This window comes from Mangifera indica, chromosome 7 (genome assembly GCF_011075055.1).
Source record: "Mangifera indica cultivar Alphonso chromosome 7, CATAS_Mindica_2.1, whole genome shotgun sequence".
Lineage (NCBI taxonomy): Eukaryota > Viridiplantae > Streptophyta > Magnoliopsida > Sapindales > Anacardiaceae > Mangifera > Mangifera indica.
This window is the reverse complement of record NC_058143.1, coordinates 14098910-14121735: the sequence shown is the minus strand read 5'-3', so window position 1 is coordinate 14121735 and position 22826 is coordinate 14098910. Positions and strand designations below refer to the sequence as shown.

The 22826-nt window shown below is 32.1% G+C and overlaps 2 protein-coding genes and 1 non-coding gene across 3 annotated transcripts; all 3 read right to left on the bottom strand.

Moving 5' to 3' along the window:
• Window positions 1-2531: 2531 nt before the first annotated feature.
• Window positions 2532-4297, bottom strand: LOC123220034 (protein VAPYRIN-like). Its single transcript, XM_044642032.1, has one exon. The coding sequence runs from the start codon at window positions 4295-4297 to the stop codon at window positions 2699-2701; it is 1599 nt and encodes a 532-aa protein (XP_044497967.1). The 3' UTR covers window positions 2532-2698.
• Window positions 4298-8888: 4591 nt separating this feature from the next.
• Window positions 8889-8975, bottom strand: TRNAM-CAU. The gene is given in 2 exon segments: window positions 8889-8924; window positions 8938-8975. It is a non-coding gene; the product is annotated as a tRNA-Met (tRNA).
• A 2530-nt stretch (window positions 8976-11505) lies between these two features.
• LOC123220015 (FH protein interacting protein FIP2) lies at window positions 11506-19688 on the bottom strand. The gene is made up of 11 exons (XM_044642004.1): window positions 19541-19688; window positions 18867-18976; window positions 18598-18732; window positions 17496-17651; window positions 16993-17076; window positions 16755-16801; window positions 16590-16663; window positions 16120-16178; window positions 14342-14401; window positions 11965-12045; window positions 11506-11868 (listed from the first exon to the last, which is right to left on the bottom strand). The coding sequence occupies exons 1-11, from the start codon at window positions 19584-19586 to the stop codon at window positions 11815-11817; spliced, it is 906 nt and encodes a 301-aa protein (XP_044497939.1). The 5' UTR covers window positions 19587-19688; the 3' UTR covers window positions 11506-11814.
• Between the last annotated feature and the right edge of the window lie 3138 nt (window positions 19689-22826).

Sequence of the window (22826 nt, the reverse complement as noted above, 5' to 3'; positions counted from 1 at the left end):
TTTCATCCATAAATTTATAGTTTAACCACAATTAATTTGTCTTAATTTATTCAAATATTTAAAAATAGATATGTCAAAGGGATCAGGTTAGTCCAAACCCTCATTTTTTGGTATGGCCTATAGGGGACCAACACACATTGTAGTGGCTTGTAGAATGACTCATGAGCCATGTATGTCGTGCCATGAGCCAAATGAATTGTCTAGACAATGACACATCTGAGTGACTCGTCTAGATTTATCAAATTCAAAAGAAAACCGTTTCGATGACGAGTTTTGTGCTAGAGAGGTAAAGAGATAGAGACAATAACTGTTTATGGTGAAAATGAGAGATCGTCGGAGATGGAGATGGTGACTAGAGAGTTGAAAAAAAAGAACTTTAGGTTTGGGGAGTGGGAGGAAATATGACTTTTTAAAAGTAGAAAACTTTAAACATGACTAAAATTATTAGTTTTTAAATTTAAGTGAGCAGGAAAATATAATAAATGATATATTTTTTAGTATTATTGTTAAAATAATAATTTTACCCTTATATTTAACTAAAAATTTTAATAAAATTTAATTTATAGATGAGATTTTGGGTTTTTAAAAGTTGATGAGCCGGAGTTTAGCATCATATCAAACCTTGGGTGGGAAAAAGTCTTCTGGCCTTTTGTAGATGAACAAACACAAGATATAAATTTGTGGACAACGTCGTGAAGAAGTTTTGTAGAATTCTTGAAGCCAATGATTGAAAAACTTGAAGAATTCAAAACCATGAAAGACATGGATCGCATATTTAAATTTAAGCATTTAAGATGGTCAAAGTGGTTTGACCAAGAAGAACTTGTGAAGAACATGTTGTAGACATTCAAGCAAACCCACGAGGTGTACGCAAAATTCTTTTGCTGAAGGCGTGCCTACAATACGTCAGAATAGGAATCAAATTTCCAGCTCGTCTTTGCCACAAATTTTTTTATGGATAAATCCAAACATTGATGGACTGTATTTCTTAACTTTGTCTTATACATTGATTATGTTTGAAGGTGACATTTTTTTAATTGTGGTTTGAAGAATTATGGCTTTGAATTATTTTTGGGTGGGACGATTGGGCTTGAAGTAGGGATGGCAATGGGGAGGGGCAGGGAGGGGATGTCAATCCCCGTCCCCGTCCCCGTCCCCGTAGGGGATTTCAATCCCCGTCCCCGCCCCATTCCCGTTACAGGGATAAAAAAAAATCTCCGTCCCCTCCCCGCAAAGGAAAATCCTCTCCCCATCCCCTCCCCGTCCCCGCGGGGAAAAATCCCCTCCCTATCCCCGCCCCGCCCCACCCTACCCTATCCCCGCGGGGAAAAATCCCCTCCCCATCCCCGTCTCATCCCCGCGGGGAAAAATCTCCTCCCCATACCCGTCCCGTCCCCGCGGGGAAAAATCCCCTCCCCATACCCGTAAATTTAAATTTTAATTCCGTTATGTATTTCAATAAATAAAATAAATTATATTCTCAAAAAATATCACTTGTTACAAGAGCTACAAAATATTCATTGTTATTTTAGTTCAAATACAAAGTTTTCATAAAATCTAACAATATGCAATAATCAATCTTTTCATTAGTAGCTCTTCATGTATGTGATTTAAGGTAATTTTACAATAACATTAAATTTAATATTTTTTATTCACTTTAATTGATTTTATCAAGTTATAATTTGTTTTTTTTTTTGTGTAAAACCTGGTGGATTGACTAACTGAAGTTGAAATAGAATTAATTTGATACATTTGTATTTTATGATAATGAGATTCTGAGGTTTTTTTAATATATTAGATTAATAGTTTAGAAATTAGTAAAAGCTAATAATTCATAATTCAAAAATTAGTAAAATTAAAGTTATAGTTTTAATAAATCATAATGTAAAAATTTATATAACTTAATAGTTTATAAATTATTATATTAATATATTAGATTTAGGGGGTGGGGAGGGGAGGGGAGGGGAGGGGAGGGGCGGGGCGGGGACATATGTATCCCCATCCCCGCCCCGTCCCCTATTACAGGGATTTTTTTCATCCCCATCCCCGCCCCTTTCCCCTTTTTTATCGGGGAATCCCCTCCCCGTTAGGGTCGGGACCCCTAAAGTCGGGCCCAAATTGTCATCTCTAGCTTGAAGGGCTACCAAGTCACTTTGTCTTATACTTTGATATGGCCTTTCCTCGCATCATTGCTTTAGTATGGTGTGCCAATGAGCCGCTGTGGTGTGAGGTTGTTGTATTGTCCCACCTCACTAGTAAAGAAAGTCTGAGTTTGAGTTTTTATCACACTAGTGAAATATTGACTTATTTAGTAAAGTGGTTATGAGTCTGATTATTATAATCTGGATCTTTTCATTCAACCAATACAGGGCGTTCATGTTACCCAAAAAAACAAGGAAACATTTAGAAGCTATTGCACTCTACAATTCAACATGGAATATAAATCCTTCAACTATCCTAAATACAAATTTATTGATATAAGTTACCAATTTTGGTCATTTTTCTTAAGAAAATGAAATATAATGGCAACTTGTATGTATTTTTATACCAGCTAGATTGTAGAATGAACATGTGTGAATGATCTACAACTTCTCTTTAATTTTAACTCTATGAAGAAGAAAAAAAAGAGAAAACTCTCAGCGGCAGCAGCCATGTTAATTAGCTATACAGTGAACTAAAGAACTGTCAGTGGCATGGATCAATCAAAACTGCTACGCATAACTCTTGGCCTCGGCTGTTGTTTCTTCCTTTTCATACTCTCTGTTACTTCTCTTCCCATCTTTCCATTTGATCCATATGGGCTTGCAACTGGAGCCATATTTTTCATATTTTGATTCCCATCTTTTGTCGCTCCTCCATGAATTAGTATTCTTGTAATGCCTGCATAGTGGAAAGATTCAGCAATCTGTAATGGCGTAACGCCTTTGCTAGTTCTTGCCTCAATATCGGCTCCCTTTTTCACTAACAATTCTGAAACATCTGTGTTTCCTGATTCCACTGCGCAATGCAAAGCTGTGTAACCATCCTCATCTTTGGCATCAATGTCGATTCCCTTATCGATCAGCATCCTTACGACTTCGATCTTTCCTTTAAATGAAGCTCTATGTAATGCAGTCCATCCATGTTGATCTTTCCCGTTTATCACAGCGCCATTTTCTATCAGTCTTTGAATTGTTCTCATTTCGCCCTTTCTTGCAGCGACACAGAGGCTGTCACCGAGCTTTAGCGCATCGAAGAGACGAGTATGCCCGTACTCAGCAGCGACGTCGTACGCAGTTTTGCCACTCTTGTTTCGAATGTCTTTGTTGGCGCCTTTTTGCAGTAGTAGCTTTACCATCTGTTCATCTCCCAAGCCTGCGGCGACATGCACGGGCGTGTCCCCATCTCTGGCGTTGCGAATATCGGGCTCTGCGCCATTTGCTAACAACAGCCTTGCGCAATCTTTTCTTCTTTTTTCAACTGCAAGATGCAAAGCTGTGTTGCCGTCCTTTGTAAGGGCGTTAACATTGGCACCTTTGAGTAACAGAAGTTTCAGTACTTCTAAATGGCCGCCTCCCAGTGCCAAGTGTATAGGCCCCCAAGTGGAAGCCTCTGATCTCTCTGTGTTGGCTTTTCGCGCTAACAGAAGCTCAACGATCAGTGATTCACCGGCAGCTGCCGCGGCCTCAAGTGGGCTACTATCAAACCGGCTTTGTGACTCAACATCCGGCTGAAACTCCAGGAGGAGTTGAACAATATCCGGCCGGCTTTGAGCTATAGCAATATGAAGCAAACTCTGTCCATTTGAATCCACTGAACCAACCGGATTCCAAGCTGGGTCACTCCATTCAAGAACTTCTCTTATCTCGTCCATTGATCCACCAACAACGAGTTGAACCAAAACAGGTGAGCCAACAAACATGATCTTGATGCCACTATCGATGAAGACTTGTTTTTTCCTGGTGGTGAACCAGTCACTTGAAACTTCATCAAAGCTCGATTTTGCATCTTTGATTGCTGCACCCGGAACCACAACGCTATGCAAAAGAAAGGAATCATCGCAGTGAGGGAAGAAATCAGGAAGATTCGACCCGACTGGGAGCTGATACACAATTTCTACAGTTAGTGTTGAAAGCGGTGATATGATTCCTAATTGTGGCTTTACAGTGTAACGAGCCTTGTTCATCGGTTGAATTCTGAATGCCACAGGCATGGTGTACATAACGTTCCGCAGTGTGAGCACTCCATAACATTTCTGCCCTGGTTCAATCCTGATCGTGACAAGATTTGTAGGCTCCAAACTTATAAGCCTATCCATCTTCTTTTCTCTCAAAAAAATGATAAATCTTTTCTATGCTGGTCTATCTGAAATGGGTTTAATCAAGTTCTTGTTCGGGGAGCTTGCTCAGGTTTGGGCCATGAAAGGGGGAAAAAAAATCAGAAAGAAGAAATTGAAGATGGAGATTAGGGGAGTGTATTTTAAGGAAAAGAGAAGCCGGCTCTAAAGGGAGATCGCTATGTGGTGGTGTTAAAAACAATGAAGACTTGTTCTATTCAGCGTCCTTGTGCAAGTCACTTTCAGGATTATATTAAATTATGCAGAAGAAGACTTTATTTATTGTTCTAGTGAAACTTACAACTAAGAAGAACCATGTTTAATTAGGCTATCGAGAGGGATCCATTGGACAAACTCCGACAATATGCTCTTTTTAAACATACTATAATCTATGAAAAGTGGGTTTTGTTTTTAGTAGTGTAATGGCTAGCTGTTTTACCTAAAAATAATGTCACTTTTCTGTGAGTGAAGGGGATAAGTGGTAATGCATTTGGTCATCATAAGTTGCTTTCTGGTTGTGGTAGCTAGTTTTAATATTGCTGATGGTTTGTTTCAGTTTCATCATCGCTCAGACAACAAAAACAGCCTTTTCTCACTTGACTTCAACGTTCGATTAAAGAGAATAAGTATACACAAGACATATTTAATAATATAATACGGTACATATAAAAATCAATTTATATTATCAATATAAATTAATATATTTTTTTATAAAAAATAATAGTATAATAAGATTATAATAAATTTTTTTTAAATTTTAAGGGTTTTATGATCTTTTAAAAATGATTATGTGTTAATTATAATTTTTTATTATTTTATTATTTAAAAGACGTATCATACAATGTGATATATGATACAAAAAATTAATTTTTTAATACACGATATAATATACAATTCGACAATACTGATTTTATGAAACTCTATGCTTTAGGGTCCCTTTAAACTTTGTTAACTAGTAATACATTAATACTAATTATATCAACTATTTCATATAATCCAATATAATAATGCTAGATGTTTGATATATTTTCTTTAATTTTTATTTTTAATTTAAAATTATTTAATAATATCAAAACATATCACTTTGGACATACATGAGTTGTTTGGTTGATGGTAATTCATCTTTTATTACATGTTTTTTTTTGGTTTCATATGTAAGTAATAATTATGATATTCTTATGATAATAATAATAATGTATCAAATAATATAAGAGGTAATTTAATTATTAATTTTAATTAAAGTATTAAAAGATTATCGATGTAATTTTGATTTTATTACAATTATATCTTTGCTTATTAATTTCTAAGACAAAAATACCTTCATTTTCAATTAATATAACAAGTTATATGAAACATATTTTAGAATAATTATATCTAAAGATATTTAAATAAAATAATATTTTAGTATTTTTAGATTACATCTAATCAAACACAATAAATATTTATCTAAATTAATTTTTATTAAATATAATAATAATTTATATTAAATAATCTTCTAAATAATTTATTTTTATATATTTTATTTTTTATAATAAAAAATTATCCGAATTAAACAAACTTAGAGTGGTTTACTTCTTTACGGGTTTACATTTCCCATGAAGCACCATATAGTTTTTCATTTAGAAGTTTAGTGCAATTAAATTTGTCCACAAAAATTAATATGAAGCATCCCTCAGTGCAATTTAATTTGTTAGAACATACCAAATGTGGTTACGTATATACTTTTATCTCATTTCATGTCTTTGTTCGTTCATGCTATACCAAACAAATTGGGCTGCAATGTCAAGAGAGAGTCGAAAGAGAAAAGATGGTCTAGTAAACTAACAAATCTACGCAAGAATTTACAATCAATGCATTTATATTATTATAATTTTCCATTAGGGTTTTCTATGCAATTTTAAGGAGGTTAAAATAAATATGGAAACTGGCCAAGTTGGTCTTCATTAATTTTTATGTATAGTTGAAAGTATATTTAGATTATGACGAAAAACCATATCCTAAGTGAGATAGTGAATGATTTTGCCCTAGTTTATAGAGTAATCCAGGCTGAGCATATTCCATGTTTGTCTTTGATTTTTTTGGAGATAAATTATGAACCTTTTTACGCATATTCAACAAACAAGTTTCTTGTGCTAAAATGGAGGAAAATTAGAGAAGAGACAGGGTCAAATGCTGCTGCCAAAAGGTTACAAAAATTCATAAGAATTAACAGCATATTATATAAATTATTTTGTCATTGTTTCTGTTAGACTTGCCTAAGTCTCCCTTTTCGATTTTTACAATCCATGTATCATTATTGGCCAAAAACACTCATTTTTTAATCCTCTTATGGGACCTAAAATATTTTAAAATATATGTAGCGACTCGAGAGGCATTTTCAGTTTCCACTGCAACATGACAATTGATGCTGTGTAATTTCCAATTCATCTCTCTATCGAAGACTTCATCTTTGTCTGTTCATTGGCGAAATCTTCATCTTTTTGTTTACCAACAAAGAGAGAGAGAGAGAGTTGACTAAAGGTTAAAATAGAAAAAAAAGATTATTGAAGATAGAGATGATGATTGAAAAAAAAAAAATCATAATTATGAAAAAAATAACCACTTTTTAGGTGAAAGTTTGTGGAAATAAAAAGTTATTAATTGATAAAATTATATATTTTTTAATATTACTATTAAAATAATAAATTTATATCTTATATCTAAGCAAAAATTTTAATAAAAGTTACATAATGAGTGAGCATACAAGTTTTTGAAATTCTACAGGTAAAAGTTTGTGAATTGTACCAAACCGTGGGTGGGAGTAAGTAGTTTGGCCTATAATAAATATAAAAGCAATACCATATCATACGTATACACTTTTGAATTTTGAGTGTATAATTTAATATATAGATAATATATCATTATATGATTAAATATTATTTTATTTTTATTCAGAATCGTCCAACTATATATGATTTATTATTTTATATACCAAATTATATATTAATAAAAATATACACATAATTTTATTGTAAATACAAACTCTTTCGCACAATCTCAATATCAGAATTATTATGTATAATAACAGTGTAATATCCATACAGCGTAAGTGAAGAATTATTTCACATTTTGTTTGGAAACTAATAAGTGCCAAAAATCTGAGTAAGAGAGATGAAACATCACTGTTTGTGTTTGGAAAATTGTGAATGCCCCAAATGTCTGGTCTCTGACAGAAGTTTATATATATATATAAAATTAATTAGGCGGTTGCACAGATGTAATAAAGACTGAAACCATTACAGAGAAATCCAACCAGTGTATTTGGCATTTGTTTACCTGTAGATTCTGTATCAATCAATCATAGCCCAGTCAATGTGTTTTAATTTAAGTTAAAATTATGGGCAATTATGAAACAATGGTAACAAATAAGAGGTGTTATCTGGAGGGGTAAATGGCACAATCACTTGCTTGGCCGACCATAAATACTGACAAAGACAATGTAAAATTTGCGGTCAAAGGACTATTTCCCATCCAAAGTACCCTCTTTCCTTAATTTTCATTTCTTAATTTTAAAAATTTTATTTATTCAATTATAAATAGTTAAAGTTAATAAAATTCTAATTCTTTAAAATTTTATTTCTTTTCTCTCTAAACCTTAAAAACTAACTATTTCTCCCGTACGCTAAATTTTAAAAAATAACATTTCCCTCCTAGGGTTTAGTTTTCAAACTTCAACTCTATCTCCGATGTCATTGTCAACCGTCTCTCCCTCCTGACGCTTTCTCTCCCTTTGATGATCTCTCTTCTCTCACTTGAATATCTGATCGGTGTTGAATGAAGTCAGAGAGATGAAGAGTGTCATTGAGAAGACAAAGTTCTTTGTCTCCCCAGACAAAGATGAAGATCTTGTCTTTGTCTAGGAATATGATTGTCTTCCTAAAAAAGGATGATCGTCTTCCTAGTCTTCTTTTACGAAAACAATAATCTTTCCAGACAAAGATGAGATCTTCATCTTCGTTTACATTTGGGAAGACAAAGAGTTTCATCTTCCCAATGAAACTCTTCTCTCCTCAGTTTTATTATACATTGATCGAACATCTAAATAAGAGGAGAAAGATTGTAGGAGAAAGATAAAGTTTTGAGAGAGAGAGACCGTCAGTAATAGAGTCGGAGATAGTACTAGAGTTTGAAAGCTAAAACTATAAGGGATAAATACCATTTTTTAAAACTTGACTTATAAGGGGAAATGATTAGTTTTTAGAGTTTATGTGAAAAAGAAAATAAAATTTAAATTTATTTTTAATATTACATATAAAATAATTATTTTACTCTTAAAACTAATAAAGTTAGTTATCTATGAATAGGTAAATGAGACTTTCAAAGTTAGGAGATGGTAATTTGCAAAACGAGAGTACTTTGGGTGGGACCAAAATTTGATGATAATGACAGCAACAGTTGAACGTGTTGCGATGTCCTGGTCTTCGATGTGATATCATCTGGCTACAAATTAAAGTGGGCCATCGTCTTTATTTTTTAAAAGCTGGGCCTAAAAGGAAAATTCTTTTTTGGTAAGTGAAAACAAGAAAACACTTGTTGGGGTGAGAGAGGCTCGAACTCTCGACCTCAGGATAACTCTTTAAAGCTATGAGACCTACGCGCTAGCCAACTGCGCCACCACCCCACTTGCTATGGGCTGTTTCTTTGTCATATTTGATGTTATTCGTCTGATTTTGGTCTCTCTCCCTCTCTAAAGTAATTTCTTATCTAATTTCCCGGCTGATGGCTCCCTACTAGCGCTGGATTCGGCTTGACTCGGTTTAAGAAAAATTGAGTTTAAAGCAAATAAAACTTTAAATTGGATTTGGTATTATAATTAATTTATATTAAATTGTTTTAAATTTATAAGTTGAACAAATCAAATACTTTTTAAGTTTAAGTTTAAATTTGAGTTCAAAACTTTTAAATCTCATACTAGAGTTTATTTGATCCAAACTTGTTTCAGATTTTTAAACTCAAATAAACTCAGTTTGAATCTAACTTAATTTTGCAATTCAACCCAACTAGAAATTTGGGTGTTGTATTTGTTTTCCAATTACCATTTTATAGACCAATATCAACTCCATGAAATCCACCAATTTTATAAACAATCTCGTTTCCCACTCAATAGTAATGAGCTCTCTAGCTGGAATTAGGAGTAAATTTGAATCAAATTAGCTCCAATTTGAAAGTTGATTTGGTTTGATTTAGCTTGGATTCAATTCGTTTACTTTGAATATAAATCGACTTTGAGTTAAGAGATTCGATTTGGTTTTGGCTCATGAGCTGGATTGCTCGATTTGATTCAAATTTAGCTTATAGATCTATTCAAATTATATTAAATAATTATTAAATAATATCATTTTGTCAATAAATCACGAATTCAAATTATAAATTTAAGTCATATATTTGAGTCATGAATTTAAACTATAAATTTGAGTCAAACTTAAACAACTTTTAATATTAATTTAATAAATTTGAATCAAATTTAAATTAAATTTAAACTAAAATATATTTAAATTTAATTCAATTCGTATCCACCTAATAACAGGAACTCTACCCTGTATTATCTTTGTGCTTATGATGGCCTTGAATGCGATAACCAGCAGAACAGTACCGATTTGGTTCAACTTTTATATATTAAATTATTCTACACAATAATAGAAACATTTTATCATATAATACATTAACCAAGAATATTTCTTATATGATAAATTCCTACTTAAAACAGCAAATTTCCCTAACATCACCAAGATAATTTTAATAATTGTTGCTAATATATTTATTTTATTATAATAAGAATAAATGTTAATGTTTATATTTGAATTAAAAATTCTCCAATCTTATTATTTGAATTTAATCTCTTCTTTGTAGAAAAATAGTTAGGATCTAAAAAAAAAAACTAGCTGATAATTAACATATCACGGATATAATATGTTCGATCATTGAATTGAACCATGTTTATAATTTTTGTGTCTTTTTTTTTTACATTCAATTTATTCTTCATTATAATAGATATTAAAATTCAGTAATAGATCTTCAATGTGTTTATCGTGAATTATTTTTTGTAAGACTTTTTCTTTTTAAGAGAAATTAAGAAAATTTATAAAATAAAGTAAAAAATATGAGAGGCATGCTCCGAGCAAAGTCATAGGGGAAGAAAGGTTTGAAGAAGAGATTTGGCAATTGATTTAAGTTTTTTGAATTGTTTTCCACCTCAAAATGGATGCTCAGAGAAAAGATAATAATGGCAAACGAGATTAGAGAGAGAGAGAGAGAGAGCTAATGGGACAAGAAAAACGGTTTTGTGACTAGTCTATGTGAAAGAGAGAGGCAGAGAGTGAGATAAAGTGACTAAAGATGAAGGAAAAAAATGGTGAAGGAGTGCTCATACTGAGAAATTTTGATTTTTTAATGGTAAGTCAGAGAAGATTCACAGCATGAGTAAAAAGGTGGTGGAGTCAGAAATTACATGGAAAATGGTGAAGATATTCTAATAAAAGTAGCGATACTTTATAGCTTGAATTTATCCCGAGTTCGTTAGTAATGAATTCCGACCGTTATTCATATCAAGGCTGTTTTAGTTTTGACGCAGAGACAATTTAAAGTATTTTGCCAACAGTGTCAATTGGTACCGTTATTCGAATTTTCTTTTCTATTAATTTGATTTTTATACAACTGAAATTAAGATACATAGAAGCAGCCTTGACATTCGATGCTTTTAATCCAGGGGTAACATATTTGTGTCTTTTTGAGCAGTACTTCTCGATTTGCGTCCCATATTAGTTCGGACATCAATGGTTTAAGTCTTTTAAGGGGCACATACCGAGATCAATAATCAATAAATTCACGAATTCTTTGACAGTTCTGTGCGATTGAAGTGGTTTCTGTGCAACTTTTTTTTTTTTTTTGATAATTGAAGACCTGTCTGTATTTATTAGATGAATAAATTCAAGATATAATGACCAAATTTATAACTATTGCACCAAATAAGTTGAAATTCACAAACGTGACAGAGACTCGAATCCAAATCAAGTTTTGAAAATTCTAATATTTTACTAGATTTACTAACCCTTAAGATCGTTTCTGTGTAACCTTATTCAAAGAAAACATACACGAGAAATGATGTCTATTTGTGTCTACAAATACAATGCCTATTTGTCAAACTTCCAAAAAACTTGAAATTTACACTTCTATTATATACTCATGGGATTTTAAAAACTTTTTCAAACGTTACAGACAGCATTGATATAGTTTTAGAAATTCCAACTTGATAAAGAGATGAAAACAAATCGGGCTGAAGAGTCTCAGGGATCCCAATTCCCTGTTGCCTTCTTCAAATTGGGGATCAAACTTTCAAGGATTTGTATATCATTTTCATATCACAAGTGATTGTTCCCAAATAGATACGAAGTAAAGGAAAACAATTATACACATATGAGAGTAATACAACCAACCTCTATACCATGGATCTATACAGCACGTCATCGGATAGCTCCAAGCAAATTGGCACCATCAAGCTTCGCACCTTCCAAATGCTGTAAAAACCTCACCCATTCTCAGTGCCAAACATTTTGATACATGTTAACAATAAAACAATTCATAAGATTTGACAGTCGTATAAATTTACTCACTGTGTCTCGAAGATTAACATGCCTTAAATAAGCTCGTTGAAGGTTTGCGCCTTTTAAATTGGCATTACTCAACTTTGCACCCTGAAAGATAAGATTTCAATGTTCAACAAATTAAAACGGTGAGAGCAGTATAGAAGTACCGATGCAACTACCAAAGTTAATTATTGTTGAACTGCCAACTCAAGATTGTTTTGCATATCATATGAACCAAAACAATAATATGCACTTACCTATAACACTTCAATTCATACAAGTTGTAGGAGTTCTAAATAATCAGAGTAAATTTTTCATAGATAATATCTATTGTCTATCTTATTAGCTAGAATTTATCTTATTTATTTAGTTTTTTGATATAGACTTATCCTAGTTGGTAATTATCTATCTTGGATAACTCTATATATTAGCTAGCATTGTAGCAATATATATATGAAATTAACAGAAAAAACCAGCATACTTTCACAGCTTTTATGGCATCAGAGCCACGTTTCCTAACTATTCTCAAATCAAAGATGGTAGAACAGTCATGATGACTGGTTCTATTGAGAGTATAAGGCCTGATTAATTGTTAAAGGGTTTACTCAAGCTAAACATCATTAGAGTATTGTGGCCTTTGCTACTACTAGATGTTAAAAATGCCTTTTTAGATTGTGACACAGTAGATGAGTTGTACATAAGCTTACTGCTAGGATTTGAGAGAAAGAATATTCGTAGTCGTGTAAATTAAATAAATCTTTATATAGCTTAAAACAATCACCTAGAGCATAATTTGAGGAGTTCACTAAACCTGTTAGGAGCTATGGTTTTACTCAAGGGCTAGACTAATCATACACTCTTCTTCAAGCATATAAATGGTAAAACCACCATTCTAATAGTATATATGGATGATATATGGATGATGAGTAGGTGAAGAAGGTGCTTGCCATGGATTTTGAGATAAAGGACTTTGGGCATCTATAATTTTTCCCAGAGATGGAAGTTGCTAAAAGTAAAGGAGGCATTGCACTTTCACAAAGGAAGTATATCCTAGATTTGCTACATGAGACTAGGATGCTAAGTTGTAAACCTAGCGAAACTCCTATGGATTCTAATTTACGATTTAACTTGAACAATGGAGATACACCAGTTGACTACAGGCGATACCAGATATTGGTTGGTAGACTAACTTATTTGTCTCACACAAGGCAAGATATTGCCTTTGTTGTGAGTGCGGTGAGCCATCGCATGCATAATCCACAAGAGAAGCCCTTGAAGACTGTGAATCGAATCTTATGATATCTAAAAAAGACTCCAGGTAAGACCATGTTTTTTTGGGAAATACACTAACCAAAAGATTGAAGCGTTCACAAATGCTGACCAGGCAGGATCAATGAATGATAGAAGGGTAACCTCAAGCTACTGCACCTTTGTTTGGGGGAATTTGGTAACCTGAAGGGTAAGAAACAAATTGTGGTGACTAGGAGCTGCGTAGAGGCTGAATTTCGAGCAATGGCTTAGGGTATATGAGTTGATGTGGTTGAGAAGACTTATGGTAGAACTTAACATTAAAGGAGAGGAACCTATAAAGCTCCACTGTGACAACACAAAAGCTTATCAGTATTGCACATAACCCAGTGAATCATGACAAAACCAAACCTGTGGAAATCGACCAACATTTTATCAAAGAGAAGATAAAAGAGAAACTTTTGTGTGTTTGTTTATTGCCTACTGTTCAACAGATAACTGGTATTCTGACCAAGGGACTACTTAGACAAAGTTTTGATAATCTAATCTCTAAGCTGAGAATGGTAGGTATTTTTGCACCAGCTTGAGGGGAAGTGGAGGAGTTCTGAGTTATTAGATTAGATTTTTCATAGATAATATCTATTGTCAGTTTAAGATCTATCTTACTAGCTAGAGTTTATCTTATCTTTTATTTTGTTTTTAATATACTCTTATCCTAGTTGGCAATTATCTATCTAGGAAAACTATACATATTAGCTAGCATTGTAGAAAAATATATATAAAATAAAAGGAAAAAACCAGTGAGCCTTCACTGCTTTTATAAGAATTTTTTCCCAAATCGTGATAAAGCAAAACATATCATATATGCGTTGACTGATTGAGTGAACACCTGGTCCACAGACACATATGTTATGGACTTAAACGCACGCACACACACGTACACACACATATTTTGGACTTCTGGCACACTTCAAAGTAATGTCTGCAGTGAAAGACTTGCATGCCAATACCCAATACTCATGAAGATTGCAGTTTTTTTCTACATTTGAATCCTATAAGTGTGTGCCTATGGTCGATGTTTATTATTAAAAAGTCTATTGCACCTTATGTTGCTATTGATCCATAAATAAAATACACAGGGATACTATAATCTTACCTTCAAATTGGCTCCTTCCAAATTAGCTCCCTCTAAGTTGGCATTTGTGAGATCAGCACTCTGAAAAGTCAAGAGGATAACATATTACCATGTGACCAAAGATTTATCAAATTTTTCCCAGGGAGAAGAGAAACCTAGTTAACAAGAAGAATTTTAGATTCAAAATATTTTGGATACAAAAGTATGAGAACACTAAAAATATGCAAAAAGTTTATTATATACAATTGTCACAATAGTGGGTTTTAAGACGGAAATTCAAATAACACACAAACAAAATGTTAGGATTGAGACACTTGTCCTCATTCAATAGGTTAGGTTGTATTATAAAAATGGTAGTTAGATTTCAAATGAGGAAAGAGGAAAATTATAATGGTTTTCTTTGTGGGCAATCACTTTTTGCAAATTGTAAGAGGTCTTTGACATCTCAAAAAGCTGGAAAATGAGAGGCCCCCAACTTTTCAAATTGTCTGGTTTATCTTTATAACCCTTCCCATTAATGAAATCAATGAAATAGTGTTCCTTTTGTTTTGTTTACTCTTTTATTTTCAGCTTTTGTTGAATAAAGTGTAGGAACTCTATTAAATGGCATTAGAGAAGTAGATCTGACATGGGAGACAAATCGACATCCAAGGAGGTTGGTAGATTGTTAGCAAAAGGTGTATAGTTGTTGGAAAGTTGAAAAGTTATGACTAGAGGTGAGATTGGCGTGATTAGAGGTAAGATTTGTGATTGAAAATGAGGGTGGAAAGGAAAATGACCACCGTAAAGGTGAAGAGTTGTAGAAAAACAACAAAATTGTGGAAAGGGTGAAGAAAAAGTGGATCACCACTAGGAAAGGATAAGGTGAGAAGGTATGGTGATGGAGGATTTAAAGTCGATGCCAAACAAAATGGCTGGAAAAAGAGAAAAAAATAAAAGGAGAAGAAAAATGGAGGGCTGAAAAAGACGTAGATGAAGAGTTAAAGCTAAAAAAAGTGGAAAAAAAGGACAAGTGGCGGAAATAAAAAGAATGGAAAACAAGAAAAAAAAGAGCAGTGCAAGATAGTTGAAGGAAAAAAAAAAGGTTATTATTAAAAAAGCTAGAGACAGTTGACGTTGTTGGGAAAAAAAGAGAGAATAAGAAAAAGGAAAAAAAAGTGGGGACAATCGACAATGTGGGAAACAAAAAGTGAGGAAATGTGTTAGGAGAAAAAATGAAAGTGACATGGGCAAACAAAAAAACACAATTAAAAAAAATGAAAAGAAACATTCAAATATATATATATATATATGAAAAAAAAAAAAAAACCAGCTTGAGGACAAGATGGTTTTCAAGGGGAGAGAAATGTTAAGATTGAGACACTCGTCCTCGTTCCATAGGTTAGGTTTATTACAAAAATGGTAGTTAGGTCTCAAATGAGGAAGGAGAAAAATTATTAAGGTTTTCTTTGTGGGCAGCCATTTTTGGTTGATTGTGAGAAGTTTACAGCGCCTCAAATAACTGGAAAATAGAAGGTTCTGAACTTTTTGAATTGTTTGGTTTATCTTTATAATCCTTCTTATCAATGAAATAGTGTTCATTTTATTTTGTTTGCTATTTTATTTTCTGTTTTTTGTTGAATAAAGTGTGAGAATATCACAAAACATACCCTACTCTGAATAAAATCTGAACTATAATACTGACTGGATATACCATAGCTCCTCGCTTACTAAAAACAGTTCAATAAGACCATAAAGAAGAACCATCTGTGGCAAGAACAAGGGAAGCATATTCTATAGAGATTAAGAAAACACTGAACCTGCAAGTGTGCAGATCGTAGGTCTGCTCCACAAAAGCTACAGTCTATCAGAGAAGCATCTGCAATGTAAGAATAGAATTTTAAAACCAAATGCTATTATGCCTGAAAGTACCATCCATAAGTGAAATAACTAAGACTGCAGCAGTAAAACTTTTACATTCCTGATCATTCCTATAGCTAAATATAAGAAACACGTGTTTTTCCTAACCAACATTGGAAGTGAAGCTCTAAGAAGGATGATACACTGTTTCCTTCTTAACTAAGATTATAACAAGGTGCCCATGTAGCAATATGCAAAATTTATAATTTGTTATTTGGTATAATGTCAGTAAGCACAAACTAGATATAACAAGATATATGAGGCAATAAAATGTATGGAAATTGGGACTGACAAAATACTGAAGCCAGTAATAATAGCAATATGATCAGGATTACTAATTATATTATCCAAAGTAAAGGAAAAATTTTACCTTGTAGGTTTGCACTCTGAAGACTAGCACCAGCTAACACAGCTCCACGGAGATTGGCCCCAGTAAATTCACATCTTCCCTAGGCAAAATATAATCTTTAATAGGCCGTTTATAAAGATGTATATAACAGGATAATAAAAGTAAGTATTGATTTAGGTGTCTTACTCACGCAAAGTTGCATTGTGAAAGATGGAACTCTCAGCATCTACATCCTATGATGAGAACAAAAGGATTCAGTAGGATTAATCAATCAGGAGTAAGTAGTAAAGTGTTGAAGACAGAAACCATACTTTACACATCAATTTCATAGTTGAAAAGCGTATGCTAACCAATCTAAGAAAATTATAAAACTATGTGCTCATAGCAGATCTACTAAAGTATTAATCATTAAAAGTAAACCTACCCGAAATTTTGCGCACTGAAGATTTGCACGTGAGAAAAAAACATTTTTAAGACAAGCATAGCTGAAGTCAACATATGACAAATCCTGCATATGTTCAATAAAACAGCTTCAGAACAAGCTCTATCTATGAACAGTAGCATTTATTCTCACATCGGTATGAGAGAAGTTAGAATGTCCTTAAATATGCTCACAGAGATGCCTTAAATATGCTACCACTAATAAGACTATGAATAAATACAAATGAATAAAAATAACCAAATTGAACTAAGATTGAGAAATTAAATAGACTGTCCTTAAATATGCTCACAGAGACGCCTAAAAAAGCCTAAAGGTTTACAGTGAATGAAAACAATTGTGTTCCCTTCTACAAATCAAATACTAGCTGAGAAAGTTCATGAATCAGTGAATCCCAAGGCATTTCTAGGAATCTAAATCTAGACAGCATAAAGCCATGAACATTTGTATAGCAAATCTTTCAAGAATCTGTATTGAAAAATAATTACCAGTTTAGAAAGATCGAGGCCAGAGAGATTAATTCCTCGAAATCTAACTTTCTCAAACTGTATACATTTGATAATATCAGTGCGTGTCAATTCAGAATCCAGCTCATTGTCTTCCTTTCTCTTATTGAAAACAGCATTGATTCTCTCTATCAGACCCTGCAATTAAGTATGTTAGTTCAACATATTCATGAATAGCAACAGGAATCATACAATGTTTGTTGTATCAATTACTTGTAATTAAACTTCATAAACAAAAAGTGCAACACAAGGAACAATGGCCGTATCAGAATCTTGTGTACCAAGATCAGATAACCACATCAAATGACATAAACATAGTTATCCTCTTGATTTTTATTTTTTTTTGCAGACAAATATTCAGTAGGCACAGATCACAAAATGGACCCAGAAAGGTCTCTCATTTAATCTGAAGGAATATAATCAGGTCAAAGTACAATGATCACTGTTAACATACAAAAGAATAAAAGAATACTGATTTTTTGACATCTGACTTGCCAACGCAACCCAGCAACTTTTTCAAGCTGTCATCCATACAGTTGTACAATACAAAGCAAAGTTACAAAAGGTCTGTATCATCGATTTCTAATTTGGAAAACTTAATCTAGATCATCTATCTATTGTAATTTGGAATGCTTTCATCATTCCCCTCTGTTTAAACCATAAACACAAAAAATTGAAGAGATTAAAACGTACCTCCTAGGGACAAAAGAAAATGTTTATAGGAGCATACCATCAAAATTTTAATTTGGGTATTGAATAAAAAGATACCGATATTTAAACTTAGAAAGAAATCAAGGTTTGGATTGCGTGCATGAGCGTCATAAATTGAAAAAGGGTGTTCCACATTCATGTGAATGAATTTCATAATGCCTTAGTGAGCCAAAGAAGCCCACGTACAATTGTACATTGTTTCACTTCAAGTAGCATGCACTTGACAGGAACAACAATAATAATTCATTTTAAATCTCAACCATAAAAGCTGCAGGTATACATATCCAAGTAGCATGCACTCGACAGGAGCAACAATAATGATTCATTTTAAATAATAAAATACAATTAGATAGAAATAGAAACTTTAGCTTACAAGCAGCTGATAATATTCTGCTTCACGCAAAAGCTCTGAATATTCCGGTTCTGACAAATTGGGAACAACACCATCTCTCAACCAATTGAGAATATGCCGAAAATGTTTTCCATCCCTATCAACAAAGACATATCCCTGCAAGAACTCAATAAGATAAAAGTACAAAATTAAATAAACATAATTCAGAGAAGTGATATCCAATGGAGAACAGATGAAAGTTGCGTCAAAACCAAGGTAAAATTATTATTTATCAGTAATGTAACTTAAACCTTTTCAGAGTCCCAGCACACAGTATGGCGTCCGCTGAACATTGCTGCAAGCATAGACTCAGGCTCACGCTGAGTGAGAGTATCAATTGTTGTACAAAATTTCTTCCCCCCTGCACATTAACAGAACATCAATAAAAATATATATATATATATATATATATATATATATATATTTCTTTAAATGCATAAACCAAAGGAATTCAATCAATAAAAATCGTATACTTTGTTTATTAGCCAATAAAATGAAGGAAAATAACCAAAAAAAGAAATGCAGCAAAAAGAAAACGGTAGCGAAATTTTAGTACAGAGAGCTGATTATTTTAGCACAAACAAAAATCTACACATCTTTTAAGTTGAAAAAAATACATATAATGAGAGAACACAGAAATTGAAACCAAATAATTTCATTTCCTCTCTCCGGAACCAAACAGAAAGTAATCAAAGCGTGAATTTCCATAAATTAAATTCAATGACAGATGTTTAGTAGCAAATCTGAGCTAAATATAGACTACAAAAACTAGGGTTTATCACGTTGGTTAAAAATCTATTCAAATTCTGTATAATTTGCAAGGAAAAGAAATTAAAAGATAAACCTCAATTAAAGAAGAGTGCATGTGCGAAATCATGTTCATTTAATTGTAAATTGCAGAGATTGAAGAAAGAGAATTACGGACCAACGTTGAGACGAATCACAGAAGGGAGATCAGACTCCTTGGCCATTGCTGACTCGTCTCTGTGAAAATTGAGTTACGTTTTCGGAATTTGTAGTTACGAATAAAGGGGAGAGAGTCATTTGTTGGGCTGGCATGAGCCCATCTTTTCGCTGGTTGGGCTTCCTACGGCCCTAACGATTACAAGGGAGTAATACTAGTTAAGTGTAAAAGTATCATTACATATACGAATAAATTTTATTAATTTATCATATAATTTGATAAAATAAGTTATAGTTAAGATAGAAAATCCTGTTAAAATTTATTGTTAATTACAAAGATAAAAATGTTATTTAGTAAAAAATATTAAAAAACTAAAATTTTATCATATTTCTCCTCTTAGTTTTAAAAATTAACAATTTTTTCTCACCCAAAATTTAAAAGATTATATTTTTTATCTTAAATTTGTTTTTTTTATCCTTCTTCAGTGACCATCTCCACTTTAACCGACAATCAACATTTCTACTATCTTTTTCTCCTGTTGATTTTTGAGTATTGGAGGGAGACAAATCATCTTTATCTGATAATGACACAAATCATCTCTTCAAATCAGCGTCAGACTTATTCGGGGAGACTTGCAAATATTTCTTGATATGAAATAAGAATTCCAGATTTGGGATGTCCACTTTCCCAACAAGAATTCTCCATCCCTTCTGCCATAATTTTTAGCACCTTTATGGAAGAATATAGCTTACTAATTTCATTTCCAATTTTATGTCAATTTCTTCTCTCCTAATCAACAAACCGCGAAACCAACTTGGCAACAAATATTCAAATGAAATAAAAAGATTTCATGTTCCAATGATTTTTATTTTGAGTGGACTATTTGTAAGCATCCCTCCACCTACAATTTTTTTTTTTTTTTGCCCTTTATTTTGACATTGCACCATTTTGATATTTAATAAATAATTATGATCTAGCTTTTAGAAAAGGAATCTCTAATGGGTATTTCGTTCCAGTCAATAAATATTATCTTGATAATATATTTTTATTTGGTTTGTCACTCTAGTAATATTTTATTATCAATAATGATGTGACAGATAATAATGTGATAATTTGATTATCATCTTAAGTATTAAAATATTACTAAAATAATTTTAATTTTATTATAATTATATTGTTATTTATTAATTTTTTAAAATAAAAATAACTATATTTTCAATTAATATAACAAACAATATAAAAAATATTTTAGAATAATGATACTTAAGGACATTTAAGTAAATTAATTTATTAGTATTATTTTATTATCTTTAATCAAACACGATAATTATTTATACTTACTTATTTTTATCAAATTTTATTAAACATAGTAATTATTTATACTTATTAACCTTCTAGATAATTTATTTTCAAAATAATTTTTTAATTTTGATAATAAAATATTATTCAAATCAAACGTCCGTTAAATGTTCAAACTTCCTTGAAAGTTAACCTAAATGGCCTTAGTTCAATAACACATCATTCCTTTCTTCATGATGGACAAGAAGAGAAATGGTAATGACTTCAATTCTTTATCATAACAAGAAATGCAAATGCCAAATCGACACCTGACATAGCATTAACAAGAAAATCATGGTAAATTATTGCACCTCCTCTAGTCCAATCTTCCTAATTTTCTTTTCAAAAGAACCCACTTCTCCGCATCTTCAACGACTCTTAATTACAAGGAAGGGTACCTGAAATTCAGCTCCCACTAACAAAAAGAAATTTGCCATAATTCAACAAACACTGCTTCATGTATATTAAAAATTAAGTTTCCATACAATTTTCAATCTGTAATTGTTTTTGTTAAGAACCCATCATTGAAAATGGTTATAAAATATTAATTTTATTAAGAACTGGGGGAAAGGAACTTAATTTTCTAGCGTAACGTAGAGTTTTGGTCTTTAAATTGTTAATTATTGACTTTAATTAGATAATGGGATTATGTCAGAGGTCCATTTAGAATTACTTCAACTTTATAATATTCATTTATTTGTCTGAAAGTTCGAAATGAAAGATGACAAGGGGGACTTCTCATCTTATCCTTAGTTGGCATCGTGTTAACTTTTCTTTAATTCTTTTTTAAATTAATTTTATATATACCTATTTTAAATATATAAATATATAAATATATATTATTATGTGATTAAAGAATTTTAAATTAAAAATAAAATAATATATAATTATATATTTAAAATATATATAATATTATTTTAATTATAATTATCAACTATACGTCTCTGTCTTTTAATATTATAAAATTAGATGTCTATAGTTTAGTGTTATTTATAGATTGATTAAATCTGAATTAGCCTAGCTTTTAGTTTAAACAAGAAGCTAAATCCACGGCGCCACCGGACTAATTCATTGATTATGTAAATGTAATAGTTTAACTATTCCCACGTTCTGATAAAACCAGAATGCATGCATGCATGCAGCCACAGTAGTACGCAGCCTCAGACACACAGACTATAAAATTCTAAAATTATGTCTATTTATATTAAATTATAGGCCAAAGGACTTCTTCCCATCCAAAGTTTAAAGTATTCTTGATTTACACTTGTAAAGTTTTAAAATCTAAATATTTATCTGTCAATTATTAGAGTTAATAAACTTTGTTAAATTTAAAGATATATAATTATCATTTCATCAGAAAAATTAAAAAAATAATATTATATGTCATTTCTCTATTTTAATTTAGAAAACTCATAATTTTTTCTACTCTAAGTTTTGAAAAATTATATTTTCTTTCTTTGAGTTTATTTTTCTTTTCTATATTCCCCGGCCACTAAAATCTGTCTCTGACTATCTTCTTCAACCAAGTCTCTCTCCCTCTTGGAGTTGACCAACACTCTGTCTCTCTGAGATCAACCAACAAAGACAGAAGAGAAGATGAAGCTTCATCTTCTCATTGGCGATGTTTTGATATGGAATGATTGAACAATGGAAATTTTGATCTAGAATGATGAAGCCGAGGATAGAAGACAATGATCAAAGCTTCTTGTAACGAAGCTTTCCACCATAAAAGTCATTGGTGAGATGCCTTCTCTTCTGTTTTTGTTGGTCGATCTTTTAAGAGAGAGAGCGTTGCATGACGCTGGAAGGGGGAAAGGCGCTAGGAGGGAGAGAGACTCGACTGAAGAAGGACATTGAAGATGGATTTCGATGGCCAGGATAATCAATGATGAAAGAAAAATAAATCATAATAAGAAAATATAACTTTTTAAAACTTAAATTGAAAAAAAATTATAAACTTTTAAAACTA

Excerpts from the sequence above, each read along its gene's own strand:
- LOC123220034 (XM_044642032.1), bottom strand. The coding sequence starts at position 4,297 with ATGGATAGGCTTATAAGTTTGGAGCCTACAAATCTTGTCACGATCAGG.
- LOC123220015 (XM_044642004.1), bottom strand. The coding sequence starts at position 19,586 with ATGGCCAAGGAGTCTGATCTCCCTTCTGTGATTCGTCTCAACGTTG. Across the intron at positions 17,077-17,495 it reads GCCTCGATCTTTCTAAACTG|GATTTGTCATATGTTGACTT; the intron begins GTAATTATTTTT and ends GAACATATGCAG. Across the intron at positions 14,402-16,119 it reads TACGATCTGCACACTTGCAG|AGTGCTGATCTCACAAATGC; the intron begins GTTCAGTGTTTT and ends TTGACTTTTCAG.